Source organism: Alligator mississippiensis, chromosome 4, assembly GCF_030867095.1.
Source record: "Alligator mississippiensis isolate rAllMis1 chromosome 4, rAllMis1, whole genome shotgun sequence".
In the NCBI taxonomy this organism is placed as follows: domain Eukaryota; kingdom Metazoa; phylum Chordata; order Crocodylia; family Alligatoridae; genus Alligator; species Alligator mississippiensis.
The window spans coordinates 237724476-237739861 of record NC_081827.1 but is presented as its reverse complement, the minus strand read 5'-3'; the positions used below and the strand labels follow the sequence as shown (position 1 = coordinate 237739861).

The 15386-nt window shown below is 41.7% G+C and overlaps 1 protein-coding gene across 13 annotated transcripts in view; it reads left to right on the top strand.

The window, feature by feature from the left end:
- The window catches only part of R3HDM1 (R3H domain containing 1), a 170310-nt gene extending 160528 nt beyond the window's left edge, over positions 1-9782 (top strand). For all 13 annotated transcript variants that reach the window (XM_059727417.1, XM_019480431.2, XM_019480434.2 and 10 more), the window contains 3 exons: positions 1819-1901; positions 2967-3051; positions 8386-9782. In XM_059727417.1, the coding sequence (XP_059583400.1) occupies positions 1819-1901; positions 2967-3051; positions 8386-8750 (533 nt within the window). In that variant the 3' untranslated portion in view covers positions 8751-9782. The remainder of the gene's footprint in view (positions 1-1818; positions 1902-2966; positions 3052-8385) is intronic.
- The last annotated feature ends 5604 nt before the right edge of the window (positions 9783-15386 follow it).

Here is a 15386-nt window from a genome sequence, read left to right as displayed (position 1 = left end):
AGGGCAGGTCCTATGAGGATAGGCTATGGGATCTGAACCTGTTCAGCCTCCACAAGAGAAGGCTGAGAGGGGATCTGGTGGCCATCTATAAACTGGCCAAGGGAGACCAGCAGGCACTGGGAGAGCCCCTGTTCCCTGGAGCACTACTGGGGGCAACAAGGAACAACTGCCATAAGCTGACAGTAGATTCAGGCTGGATATCAGGAGGCACTACTTCACAGTCAGGCCGGCTAGGATCTGGAACCAACTTCCAAGGGAAGGGGTCCTCGCTCCTACCCTGGGGGTCTTTAAGAGGAGGCTAGAGAGACACCTAGCCAGGGTCGTCTGACCCCCAGCATTCTTTCCTGCCCATGGCAGGAGGTTGGACTTGATGATCTGCTCAGGTCCCTTCTGACCCTACCTACTATGAAACTATGAAACCTGCTGATGATTTATTTCCTGGCTTGCAGGTTGGATCTGGCACATGGGGCCTGATACTAGGGGGAGCATTTCCTTACAGCAGAGCTTTCCAAACTGTGTGCCGCGACACATTAGTGTGTTGGCGGCAGCGTGTAGGTGTGTTGCGCGAAATGCAGAAAATTTTGCGGAAGGGCACCGCAGAACTCCCTTACTTGCGTCTGCTTCCCTTGGCCCCTCCCCCGGAACTGAATTACTGTGTCGCGAAATGATGCATGTCTAAAAAGTGTGTCACCAACATGAACAGTTTGGAAAGCTCTGCCTTACAGAAACTCCCTGTGGAAGAAAAGGAGTAGAACTTGCTGCCATTATTCCAATATAAGAGCAATGACTATAGTATTTTCACTGATTGGAGACATGACAATTTATATGGTTCGTAAAAACTGAGGGTGTTTTTACGTGTGCTTTGGGGGCGGGGGGGATGCTTTAATTAGAGCGGCTCTGAGAGCTGCTGTAATTAAAACACCCACAGTGTCTTGTGTATCAGTGTCCCTGCGTTTCAAAATGGTGGTGGGGGATCCTTTAACTAAAACTCGTTGAATGAGCTTTACTTAAAGTGCCCTTGCCACCATTTTGAAGTGTGGGGGCACTGATGCATCAGATGTGGAGGCTGCTGGCATGCATTAATTAACACGCTCCAGCAGACTCAGTTAATTGCTGCGCTGTAATTACTTATTACAAAGATACTAGAGATGCTGCTGCTACTTTGTAAATGAAGGGTAGAATGTAGTTCTCCTATTTTAGTTTAATGTGTTTTGGTATATGGAAAAATATAGCAAAATACTATATGGGGAAAATCCATAGCCTTCTTTTCAAAAATAAATTGTAGTTTCCCTAGTAAATTTGGTGGTTTTGTTAATTATTTCAGAATTTTTTTTGACTGCCCATTATGAATCTTGCCTCAGCTTTCTTAACCTCTCTCATAATTGTACATATTTCTGTTCAGTCATCTTATGGGTTCTCCCAGTGGGTGGAGATGCAAGATGTAACTGTAGCTGGCACTCTTCTTGAGTAATGCTGGGCACTGCAACAAGAACTTTAACCTTGTTGAAAATTTTTTGAGATTTGAATCTAAATGAGACTCTGGCAGACTCAGAAACTAAAAAACATACTTTTTAAAGTATCCTTTTTAAATGCAAAGAACCCTGGGTTTATGATTTCTCAACTTCATAGTTTGTATAAATTGATTTATGGTATCCATATGCAATTACCGTAATCAGGAAATTTTTTAAATGCCTCTTTCCTTAATTTATATATAATACCTCACTTTACTTTGTTTATTTTATTTGTGAGGTGTAGACTCACTGTTACAGATTTTATACTAAGCAAGACAAAGTCTTAAAACCTTTTCCTTGTTTTCAGGAGATGCCAGATACCCATTGCTTGGCCAGCCATTGCAATACAACCCTCCACCATTGTTACATGGGCAAGTAACAGGCCAACAGGTAGGAAAAGCCAGCACTTAGTAAACTGAAAATTGTAATACAAGGCTGCAGCAATAATAAACCACAATGAGAGCAATATACTTTTGCATTGGAACTGTACCTGCTTTCCACATCAATTTTTATTCCATATTGTTGCCTTGTCCCTGGCTCCCATCGTTCTCATTTACTACAGAAGTACAGAGCAGCATTCTCAGGAATGTAGCACTGTTACTCCTGGTAAATAAAGCTTTCTCAAGGTGGAAACTAAGGCTGGGTCAGTAACCTTTTTTTGGTTTCCAGCAGTTCCAAAATTAAAAAAGAGTTAAACTTTTGAGGAACTTGGCAGTTAGAATTCATTTCATGGATGTTTGAGACTTCTAAAGAATAAAATTGAAGGATGTTTCTAAACAAAATGTTGCTTTTAATTTGAAAAAAATAAGTGGTTTATGTATCAAATTCAGAAAAATTTAAATGAAACAACTGGATGAAACATTTAAATGAAACAACAAGTTTGTGGGACACTTTGAGGTTGTCAGATCTGTGGGGGGGGTTTGCTTTAAAAATGTTTAGGTTAAAATAAATTTGCCCAGCTGTAGCTGCAGGAAGGTGGAAGAGTCACTGCAAAAATTGCAAGAGGCTTTTCTGCCCTTCCCTGACTTTTGCCTTTGCCTGAGGACTGTGTGCTTGGTCACAGTCTTGCTAGGACCCAAAGTCTGCTGCATTTGGAACTACAGGGTCTCCAGGACACCCCATCCTAAATTGTTACTTGTCTTAATGTCACAAATATGTGAGAGTCAAGGATTTCTTAGGATATCCTTTTTAAATCAGCTGCATAGTTGGAATAGTTAGACAGGCTTTCAAATGCAAAATATTTTTCATCAGGACACCTGATCACCTGATAAAGAATGTCTTGTATTCAAAAGCTTGTCTAACTATATCCCAATTGTGCAGTTAGTTGAATACAAGATACTACCATAAGAAATCTTTGTTTCACATCATTCCTGGACCATCACAGCTACAGCATCACTCTAACCTGTCATAAATGTGTCATTTCTCTAACCAAGTGATGCATGTCTGACTTCACAGTGTCAACCTGGAAATAGGCATGGAAATAGAGGAAAGAAACCAGCAAAGAAAGCAGCCTCAGCAGATCTTGGCGCAGGGGAACCAGGTATGTAGTTGTTGGGTGAGACTGCATTCTGGTAGATCTTTTAAATGAAAAATGAAGCATTGAGAATGTATTTATCTCATACACTTATTGTATTATTTCAACCTGTGCGGGGGAATTGGAGCTGTCTGAAATTTGATTGGGAATTGAATTTACAGAAGGGAGGTAAGGATATAAGTGGGTGCTTCTGCATGGAGTACGGGAGAGTAGAGGGTGCCTTTGGTGGGGCTGTAAATTTGTGCAGGTTGGTTGGGAAGGTTGTAGGACAGTGGAGGTTGTTTGGGGCCATGGGGATTTCAACTAAATGGTAAAGGCATGACTAAGGGTGAGGTATTTTAGGAATATCCATGTTGAGTGCAGAAAAATAGTGCAGAGGGTTCCTTTTAGGAGGATTTGTTATTGAGCTGAGAGTGCAGTAAGTGAAGGGTAAATGGAAGGAAGATAAGAATGAGTAGTGACAGGGCAAAAAGGCAAACATAGGAAAAGTTAGGGATGAAGGAAAAGAATATATTAATAAAAAAGTAAAGGAAAGAGAGTGGGAGAATGAGAATAAAAGTTCACAGTAGATAGGGAAAAATAGAAAGGACAGGGAAAACCAAAATCAGATGGAAGGCAGTTAATTTTTTTTAATACATACCAGTTCATAGGATCATCAGAAAGTAGAGCTGGAAAGAACCTCACAAGGTCATCTAGTCCAACCCCCTGCTCAAGGCAGGTTATTTCTGACTAAACCAACCCCAACTAGTTTTTTCAGTCGTTCCTGATAAGCCACACTTCCTGGGCCTCTAATAATTTTTGTTGCTCTAGACTGGACTCTTTCCAATCTGTTCACATGCTTCTTGAAGTGTGGGTTGCAAATCTGGACACAGTACTCCAGAAGAGATCTTATCAATGCTCAGTGAAGTACAAGAATCACATCCCTTGATTTGCAAGTGACACTCCTGTTAATACAGCCCAATTTTATGTTGGCCTTTTTTGAAGCAAGAGTACACTGTTGGGTCCTGTTCATTTTATAGTCTACTGTAATCCCCAGGTCCTTCTCTGCAGTAGTAGCAGTCTAGCCAGTCATTCTGCCAGTATTTGTGCATGCAGTTATTTCATCTCAAGTGCAGGACTTTGCCCTTGTCCTTGTTGAATCTCACTTCATTGATTGCAGACCACTTTTTTCAGTCTATCCAGGTTATTCTGGATCCTAGCCTTGCTCTTCAGAGTGTCTGCAACTCCACCCAGCTTGGTATCATCTGCAAATTTGCCAAGTGTGCATTCAATCCCTTAATCCAAATCATTCATGAAGGTATTAAACAATACTGGACCCAGGACAGAACCCTGAAAAAGCCCACTTGATAACTAGACACTGAGCCACTGAAGACTACTTGCTGAGTATGATGATCCAACCAGTTATGTATCCACCTTGCAGTACTTATCTAGTCTTAGCTTGTTAATGAGAATGTTGTGGGAGACAGTGTTGGAAGCCTTAGAATCACAGGAAGTTGGGGTTGAAAGGGACCTCAGGAGGTCATCTAGTCCAAAGTCTTTCCTGCCCAAGTGCAGGGGGGCTGGACCTGATGATCTGTATGGTCCCTTCCAGCCCCTAACATCTATGAAACTATGAACCCCGCTGCTCAAAGCAGGACCATCCCCAACTAAATCATCCCAGCCAAAGTTTTGTGTAGCCGAATCTTGAAACCTCCAAGGATGGAGCTTCCACCACCTCTCTGGGTAACCTGTTCCAGTGTTTTACTACCTTCCTAGTGAGAACATTCTTCCTAATAGCTAATCTCAACTTTCCTTGCTGCAACTTGAGACCATTGCTCCTCATTCTGTTATCTGCCACCACTTAGAACAATCTAGCTCCATCTTCTTTGAAACCCACTTCAGGTAGTTGAAGGCTGCTATTAAATCCCCCCTCAGTTTTATTTCCCCTTCTCTAGACTAAATAAGCCAAGTTCCCTCAGTCTTTCCTCAGAAATCATGTCCCCCAGCCCCTTCACCATGTTTGTTGTCCTCCCCTGGACTCTCTCCAATACCTCCACATCCTTTCTGTAGTGGGGGGGCCCAAAACTGAACACACTACTCTGGCCTTGCTAAAGTCAAGGTATATCACATCCACGGCTTCCGTCCACAGAGCCTGTCACCTTCTTATAGAAGGAAATCAAGTTGGTCAGGCATGACTTTCTCTTGGTGAATCCATGCTGGCTGTTTCTGACCACCTTGTTGTCCTCTAGTTGCTTTACAGTAGATTTCTTGAGGACCTGCTCCATGATCCTTCCAGGTATCATGGACTGGTCTGTAATTTCCAGATCCTTCTCCTTCCCTTTCTTAAGATGAATACTCTATTTGCCCATTTCCAATCATCTGGGGCCTCCCCTGACCTCCATGAGTTCTCAAAGTGGATAGCCTGTGGCTCTGAAATTACCTCTGCCAATTCCTTCAGTACCTGTGGGTGCATCCTGTGTGGCCTGACTGACTTGAAAACATCTAGCTTCTGTGAGTAATCCCTAACCTGTTCTGCTACTACTCTAAACTGTTTTGGCTCCTTCCCTATCTTTGTTCCCTACCTGGTAGCTGCCCCTATTTGTGAGATTGAAGTAAAAGAGGCATTAAATACTTTAGTCTGCAACTAGATTGCCTTCTGCATTTTTAAGAGACCTGCAGCTTCTTTGGCCTTCCTCTTACTTCCGACAGACTTGTAGAATCTTTATTGTCTTTTATGTCTGTTGAGTCACATCTCCAGTTGTGCCTTAGCCTTCCTAACGTTTTCCCTACATGCCTGTACGATACTTTTATACTCTTCCCACGTACTATGACCAAGTTTCCACTTTTTACAGATTCATTTTTTGAGTTTAACACGTGGAAGAGATCATTGTCTAGCATTTGGGATGTGACTTTGAGAGGGCCTCTTTCAATTACAGCCAGCTGTCCTAGATTATTTTCTCCTCAAACCTGCTTCTCATAGGATCCTGCCCACCAGTTTCTCAACTCCAGTGTCCTTGTGCTGCTCTCCTTCTTTCCTTCTTTAGGATTTTGAACTCTATCATTTCATGGTCACTGTCACCCAAGTTACATTCCACCTTCATATGCTCAACCAATTCCTCCATATTTGTGAGTAGCAAATTGAGAAAAGCTTCGCCCCCACTGATACCATCTGTATCAACATATTATCCCCAACACACTCTAAGAATTTGCTGTTAGTTAGTAACAAAACACTTTTTTAAATTATATAAACTTTTTCATCAAGTGACTGTCTATAGGCATATTTTTTCTGCATGTATAGTTGTATCTCAAGCAAGCATTTAAAGGCTTTTTGCCTTAGCAATACTTGTTGCCCATGCTTCCTTATGGCCTGTCCACAGGGACTTAGAGCAACATACACTTTCTGCTTCTTAGTTCCTCTCAACTACTTTTGTTGAGTTGGAGACTCTTTTTGGGAGAGGTGCTTAAGGATCTAAGTTTTAGTCCCCAAGTAAGATTCCATCTCAGCTAATGTATCAACTTGGTGGAGTTTTTTCCAAGATTTTATTCCTCTTGAGCTGAGAGATCCTTGTGTTCACATAATGGAGAAGGACAGAATCCATGTCATATGCACAGGACTTTCTGAAAGCATCCACAGCTACTTGTTTCCTTAGCTGAGTGATCTAATAGCCCCATGTGCTGCACACTGCACTAGCTCCAGCTTGCATCTTGGAGTGGCCCCTGTGTGCAGCGCAGTGCTGGAGCAGCCTCATGGTATTCTGGAGCCATACTACACTCCGTGGAGACTCTGGGGCTGCGCAGTGAAGACCTGGAGCGGCCGCAGCCCACTCTGGCCACTCCACAGCTCACGCTGAAATGTGGAACCCGTCTCTCCATCCAGTCCAACGCGTAGTCTGGGCCCATGTTATTCATCTAGCTTGTGGGGCTGAATGACTTAGGGGCATCCCTGACCTAGGGGATTCTGGTACCCACTTCCAAGTGCACAGCTGCTGTTTTGGAGTCACCCACAGTGAGTATGTACATATGAGCCATCATTCAAAGGAAGAAGATAAATTACCTATTGCTTTCTCCAGATGGGTTGTCCATCTGTATGTTTTACTTCCTCTTCATGCTTGGAGTTGCATGTACTGTGTGACTCTACAATGGAAAGAAAACTGAAGAATGGAAAATACTTGCTGCCTTTTTGTCCCTTTGAAGTGGGCCTAAGGAGAAAGAGGGCTGAGTACTGCATAGGCAAAGTGTGATCCAGTAACAGCATCATATGAACAGCCATCATTTCCCTCAGCTTAGCAGATCCATGAATATTTTACCAGGGCTCTCCAGCTCCTAAGTGGCTTGGGCCTCGGGTCCCCCAGCCACACACTGCACAAACCACACACAATCTAGGCAAGTGTCGAATGGGCCTCACTCTGCACTGTGTAACCTCCTGCCTCCCATGCCATGCTACACGGGCTGCTGACATGCCACACAAACCCCCCAGAATGGAAACTTGAGTGGTGGGGGTGGGGGGAACCCATGGACTTGGACATCAGAGCAAAGAGGGGAGCAGCACCTGGGCCAGGGATCCAGGGGATACACACTAATCCTTCAGTGGCCTTGTGCAGCTTGTGAGCCACCAGTTAGACAGTGCTGTTTTATATGAACTAAATTTATTTCCAGGTCATGTAAGTTTTATCCTGACAAAAAGCAGCACATAGTATCTCTCAGGCCATTAAGTCTACTGTGTCACAAAGGTACAACCTTTTGCCACACCAGGGTCTGCAACCAACTTTTACTACCTAGTAAACTAGGAAACCTGATACATCCCTGCTTCTCTAGCAAGCATTTTCATTTTGACATGCAGAACTACTTCTGGCTGGGATGGCTTAGAAAAATAATTTAAGCCACTCAGCTTACTCATCTTTGAAATGGGTACTATAAGGTATATCTATTGTAAATAATTGTGAGATGAGACATTCTGTTATGATGGCAAAAAATGATGTGTGCATGACTTGTCTCTGCGGAGTGGTTAAGTTCAACGGGAGGCTGGGTTCCTTTCACTCCTTTTTCTTAGAAAGTGCCCCTCATGGCAGCAGGAGGCTAAAGCCATGGTTTACCATAAGAAATTTTATATTTCTCTGAGTAAAGGGTGTCCAGTCCTCCTGCATTGTCTCCACGGTTTTATTACACCCATGTTGCTTGTTACAGACAACAGGCAAGTCAGGTGTCAGCCTGAGGTCTCTGACCAAAATTAAAGACTTGTTTACAAATATTCTGAAATAAAGTGCATTTGTTTAACTTAGGCAGACAAGGATCCTTGGGTGAACTTGATATCTTTTATTAGACCATTGTTGTTTAACTTAAGAGTTTTTCTTCTTGTTTCAGTTGTTGGAAAAGTCTTAGAAATTACTGAACTGCCTGACGGAATAACTCGTATGGAAGCTGAAAAATTATTTGGAGAACTTTGTAAAGTTGGTGCCAAGATTCGGTGGCTAAGGGATCCCCAGTGTCTACAGACACAGCAGCAACATCACCGTCATTACTGTGGCAGTGGAGATAGTAATGTGAACGCTGAACCCTCCAAACCTAGTGACTTGGCTTCCACATACACAGTTCTAGCTACGTTCCCTACAATGTCAGCAGCTCAAAATGCTTTGAAGAGACAAAGTAACTCAGTTAACAAGTTTAGGCTGAGAACAAGCAAGAAGCACTACGACTTTCGTGTTCTGGAAAGGGCTAGTTCTCAGTAGCAGCTACATCATTGGACATTCAGCCTTTATTACTTCCACGTCCTTCTCTCCTCTACTTGATTGGCTTGATGTTATAGGGTTTCTGTTCCCTTCATAAAGACTCCTGGGATGTATTGTCACATGGCATTGTAGCCTTTGGGGGGGAAAAAAAAACCCAGTGATCCAGCAAGAAGAAGAAAAAAATACATTTAATCCCAGGCGACTGTAAGAACCCATCCTGACATACGGAGAGGCAGCTTTCTATAAGGAATGCTGTTATAATGCCCCTCACTTTTATAATAGTTTTGTTTTATATTTCTGAATTCTTGTATTGGATCCAAAGCTCTATTGTACAGGAAACTTTTGTTCATAATGAATATCCAAGCTCAGATCTGTATTTTGTAATCCCTTTTCACAGCCAGCACACAGCTATCCATTTTAGGACAGGGGTGAGGGTGGGGGGAAAGGAGAGGAACTGTTAAGGAATTGCACTCTATTTTCTAGCTAACTGCCCAAAAGTCTCAAGTTATCTATTCCTCTTCCTTGTATTTCTTACTAAAAAAAATCACTAAGTACTACTAACCGCCTTAGACAGTCCTTTCCTTTTGAGATTTATTTAGACAGCGTCAAAGAAAATTACAAATAAATTTATATTCTTGAATGACTCATTTCTGATCAAACAGGTTAGTGTGAGTATTAAAGGGGAATATGAACAAACTATGAAGAATGTTCATTGTATCCCATTTGTTTTTAGGAAAATGGTGAAGAAACTAAAATGCATCTTCCCAAATGACAAAATGTTTGCACTTTAATTGTGTTCCCACCAGATGGATCTTTTTCTTTTCACTCTAAGATAATTGCATTCCGTAAGTGCTGGAAACTTCTTAAATGGTTTAAATATGTTTGCATATTTGCAGAGGATCACTGGACATCAAAAGATACATTGCACATACAAACACCCTTTTTCAATTTCTGTGTATTTGCAAGGCTGTACAATGTGTGCTGATGCAAGCCTTTTTTCAGTTCAAGAAAATAAATGTTTACAAATACAAACTTCTTCTAGTGCACTTGTTTCAACTATTGAACTGTATGAACCTGAGTAAATCTCTATTGATTAGATCGCTACCATTTCAAACGTAAGAAAAGATTGTAGAATAGTATAATTATTAGAATTTCTTTCAAGACCCACCATCTTTGTTCCTTTTGTTGAAATACCATTAACTTTTATGACATTTGGAAATTGTATTTATATCTGTCTAGAAAAGGAAAAAGGAAGAAATTATTACAGTTAGACTCTGGAAACTCAGGTACTAACTTGCTATGTAGAAAAGTCACTTAATGATTTTGTCCTTTGCTCTGCTTACAGGTGGTGTATAACTTTTTTAAACATACAGGTCTCATTTTCACAAGCCTGAAAGTCAAAATTAGGATAATACTTGTTTTTCTTTTTCTTTTTTTTTTAATGTTTAGAGAATAAAAATTAAGAATTATAGTGCCAAAAAGCCTCAACTCTAACCCTATAACACAAAAATCAAAGCCATACACTGGTTCCCCCATAATTGCAGTCACACACAGACAGAGCAGCACATACATTTATAGTTAGGATCAGCGCTAAGACATGGAAAAGGCATGACTCATTAAAAAAACACCATAGTTTACTGGATTAGACATGAGGCTTGAGTCTACAACGTATTTTGTTGGGACCACTCATGCTTAAAATTAAGTCTGCGCACAGTTACTTTGCTGGAGGAGTCAGATTGTAGTCGAACCAGAACTGCAAACCAGAGTAGTGCATTAATTCCTGTCTGCCTTACCAAAAGGTATGCTGCTTGGATGAAGATCCTGATTACAAGTCTAGATCTTATCACTTCTAGTTGGACTATTGACAGTGTCAAAGCCTGTGAAGGTAATACTAATTCCAGGATATAAGTCCCCCTCTTTAACTGATGAAATAGAAGATGCGTCACACCAGTTCGCTACACTCATAACTGCCTCCAGCTTTTTTCCCCTACAAGCTCAAGCCTCTAGGCCTAGTGGCCAACAAAACGGCTGCCTCCTGTGGCTTACAAAACCTAAGACAAAGCTGAAAGTTGTAAAGTATCTGTGTCCAAGAGCTTCTCTCTTTGGAATAACCTACCAGACAAGTTAAGACTGAGATCAAGTCCAACCACTTTTATGCTGCCAATTTGCCTTCTCAAAAAATTTGTCATGCTGCTAAATTTGCTTCTCACAGAACTTCCTTGCAATAACTGAAGGAGGAGAGAGGAGCATGGAGAAAACAGTACAGGGAGAAAAGCGCACACTGAACAAAGTAGATCAATCTTAATTATTATTTTCTATTTTAATATATATCATTTTACAACTTACCAGCCACTCAAGTAATGGATTCCTTAAAACTACTTAACTTGGGATATATCACTTGTTTTGCCACTTACTTTCTGCAAGGCACTTAACCTGTCTGAGCCTCTTTTCCTCACGGTGAAAAAGGGAAAGTTGTTTTCCAACACGTTTGCTGCAAATACTTATTTGAAAAAATACTATAAAAGTGCACAGCTGGGAAGGGTTGTTAGTAGCAAAGTTAAGCATAAACCTCCACATTTTTTGCCTTATAGTGTTGTGTTTATTCTTTTTAACTTCAACCTCTCTGTCATTCAGTTGCCAATGTAAATAATATTAGTGGAGTTTGGAAGAAATCAGTTTATGATTTGTTTAGGGAAAGCCTTACCAGACCCTTCCCTCCACCTGTATAGTCCTCCCTACATCTGAGACGAGGTCTACTTTCCAGTCCCTGAAATGCTTAATTTTTAAGATTTGATGCACATCTTAGGGGAAAAAAACTTGTTACAGCATAGCAGACACTCTGTATACTATTAACCATATGCTGCTATTGTTCAAAGGAAGGTTTAAATTGATAATATAGGTTAGGGTATGATGATGGCTTATGAACATGACAGAGGTAGGAGCTCTGATTTATGACTAAGAGATGAATGGATGTACAACTGGTCCAATAAGAGAGAGCTGGTTTCAGCCCTGTCTATGAAGAGACTCCTGTTTCTTCATAGTATTTTTCTAACGTATACAAAGTGTCTATCACCTCCCAGCACTTCCACATATTATATAATGGCATATTAGAATCTGTTTTGTTTTGTGCATGTCCTGAAAAGACACTTTGTTAGTTCAAATCCTAACCCCTACACACTACTTTGCGAATATGCACAAGAAGATTCATGTGGAAGATCCTAACAGCACATATGAGGATTCTACTCATGACCCTCAAAGTATCTGAGAGGTAGTTGGCTGTGTTCTCAAGTTTTCCATGCTACAGTAAGCAGACTGGATTTTTGGATAAAGATCAAGTCAACTTTGAAAAAAATAGCTTTCTTGACTAGCTGACAGTGATTTCTGTCTATAATCTTGAAGGAAGGAAGGTCAGCAGTGTGCTGTACCAGATGCTGCAAAAATGTTAAGTTTCTGAGAGTCTCTAGGACATTTGAGAAAAGTACAGGGCTTCTGCAACTTGGAGGCATGGAGATTCAAATTTCAAGCCATGAGTCGAGCAATGACATCATGCACGTGAGAAAATCCTATCAAAGTGAGAAAAGAATCAATTGTGCTGGATGAAACTGGGCAACATACCACTTTCTAGAAAGCTTCTCTTTCATTTGTGCTATAAACAAACTGATCTATGCCTTTGTCACTTGGTATAATACAAGCCATGTTTCTCCCAAAATGGAATCGCAAATTGTTTTCATATTTCTATACTCATTTGTGCCTTAAAATGTCACGGCTATTGTGTAGGTTGGCATTGGATGTGCTGTTTGCTGCAAGTTCATCCCCCTCCCCCCCCCCCACAAAAAAAACTTTTTTGCTTGTAGTTTTGTTTAGTTCTCCATGGATGTTGTAGGCTTATGTACAACTAAGATTGCAACTAACTTCTAGTATAGTCTCACTGTAGCACCACCCCCCTGTAATTTCTGTTTAGAAAATTGGTTGCCTAGAAATTAATGCATTTACCCCTGAGGCAAAGGAGGATGTTTATGTAAGGCTTGAAAAAAGTTGGCCAAGCCATTTTTCTGCTACAGGTCATTGAAAATATCCTGATAGAAATTTTGTAGGTTTTTTTTGTCACCTGCTCAGAAAGGGACATATTACATGCCCTACAGTGTTTCACAGGTGTCAGTCTGAATGTTGATGTGCTGACTGTACTTGAAGAAAATTCTTTGTGGCCAAGCAAAAACTATTTGGTATCAGATAATCATGGGTAATTATGAGTTTCCTCTCATTGCATCCATAAAAAGCAATCCTAATCCCATTATATCAGTCAGAGACTTTGGCCATAGATTTTAGTAGATTAGTATCAGGCAGGAGGACCAAATTAAAAAAAAAAAAAAAAAAAAAAGACAAATCTTGGAATTAGGGATGTCTAAGCTTTCAGCACTTTCTGAAAATCAAGTCCCTTCATTTCTTAATGGGTATCTGAGGTCATTGGTCACATCTGAAAATCTTGGTCTCTTTGCCTATGTGACTGACACCCTTTTTCAACTGGAAGAAAACTAAAAATATTGTGATAATCCTTTTATAGCTACCAAGTATCTTCTTTTGGGTCAAGTAGTAAAACCACATACGTGTAGAGTTGTAAGACCAGTTTTACTCCTAAATCTAGATTTGTGGTTTAATATGGAGAGGTGGTAGCCTCATAGTAATAAAGGCTTGTTTTGGTCCTCCTATTAGTTCCTTGACTTTTCTGGCCCTGTTTGCTTATTAGTATTCCTTGGGTTGGGACTGTTTTTGCTTTGTTGCTAGGGATATTTGAAAGCATGGAAGTGCACAGTTTGATACAGGAAATGAGTACATTTTAGTCTCAGTTTTTTCCTTTTATCAGTTGTACTGGTAATGAATACTTGAACCTAGTGATTGTGAGATGCATGCAACTGTATTGAATTGTTTATGCACTGCTGAAGAGAGTTTGAATGTCAGATGGGACTAGCGCTGTAAACCAAAGACACAGGAAAAGCTGTATGTTGTTGATAGTCATGTGCGCTTCAAAATTGGTCAACAGTATAAAAATAAACTACATTGAGTCAAAAAACATTGTGTGTAATAATTAATACCCAGGTTTGTTTTTCCTTCCCAAGCCCTGAGCAGCTTAAAACTCTGAGTTAAAGAAAAAACACAATAATGAGAAAATGCCAGGAAACTTTCAGTACTTCTGCATGCAGGAGAGAGGGAAAGATTGATCGTTTCTGGAAAGCAAACTGATCTCAACATGAGGACCTTGTAATTGCATCCATAACAATGTGCAATTGATTTCACATCATTATGTTAACATTAATATAAGGAAAGAGCAATATTGTGTAGTGCTGTATTATACAGCAGAAAATGTCATCCTAATTAGGCTAAGAAGAGTTTGAGATGAGCAGGAGATTGGAGAGGAGCATCATTTTGACTTGAATCCTAATTTAATCACAGGAATTTTGTCCGGGGTTGTGATGACACCAAGTTCTGGCTAGAACCAGCCTCCTTGAGGTTGGGTTTTATTTGGGTGTTTTTGTTTAGCTGTCCTTTCTTCCTCCTACTCGACTAAAACTTCAGGTAGGTATGCATGTCCTATTGCCTTCAGGCACGTGGTGTAGGTGTGACTTTAGCCTGCTGTAAGCCAGTGTCTGATTTCGGTGGAAATCACAAGGGGAGCAAGTGGTTTTCTTGTGGCAACCTGCATCTGTCCTGGTGTGCTGCCCCACACTCCTGCCTTCGGCTCAAGAAGTTTGTTCAAAGTGATCAGCAAAACTGTGCCCCTCTGCTTCTCTCTAAGTAAGCCTCGTGAGGGCACTGAGACACCGGCCTGGCTACCTCGCAGCAGCTTTGACCCCACGTGGAGGTCGGCGCGTGTCCTTGGGCCCTGCTACGCTTCAAATTAAAACTGGAGAGAAACCAGCTCTCACGTTTTCGAGCTGGTTGGGGTCTAGCCCGAGACTCCCTCCTCGCCTGGGACGGTTACGTGGCACGGGTGGGTGGCCTGCCCGCATTTCTTGCACGATCGGCCACTAAATCGTGTCAGTGATGTAATGTGGCCCCCGTTACATGTGAATCACGTCAATTATGAATAATGAATCACATCAATGATGTAACATGCGGCCTACTTCACACACAAATCACGTGCATTATGAATGAATAATTAATCACGCCAATTATGAAAAAGGAATCGTGGCAACACGCAGCCCACACTTTGCATATGGATTGTGTCTGTGACAAATGAATAATTAATCATATCAATTACAAATAATGAATAGTGATCAATGATGTAACAGGTGGGCCACACGTTGCATATGAATCGCATTGAGTATGAGTGATGAATCGGGTCAGTGATGTAATAGGTGGGCCACACGTTCCATCACTGACGCGATTCAGTGGCCAATCGCGCGACAAGTGGCAGCGGCCTGCGTCTGCCTGTCAAGCCCGAGGGGCGGTTACTCCCCCGGGGCCTGGGCACGGGAGGCTGCACGGGGCGGCCATGAGGCGAATCTGCCGCCCCCAAAAGCGCGCCCCGCGGAAGCGCCGGCGGAGACAATCTGCGGCCTCGAAACGCCAGCGCGGTTTCCCCGGCAGCCGCCCCCTCACCCTGCGGCGCATGCGCCCCGCGGTGGCCGCCGGCGGTTG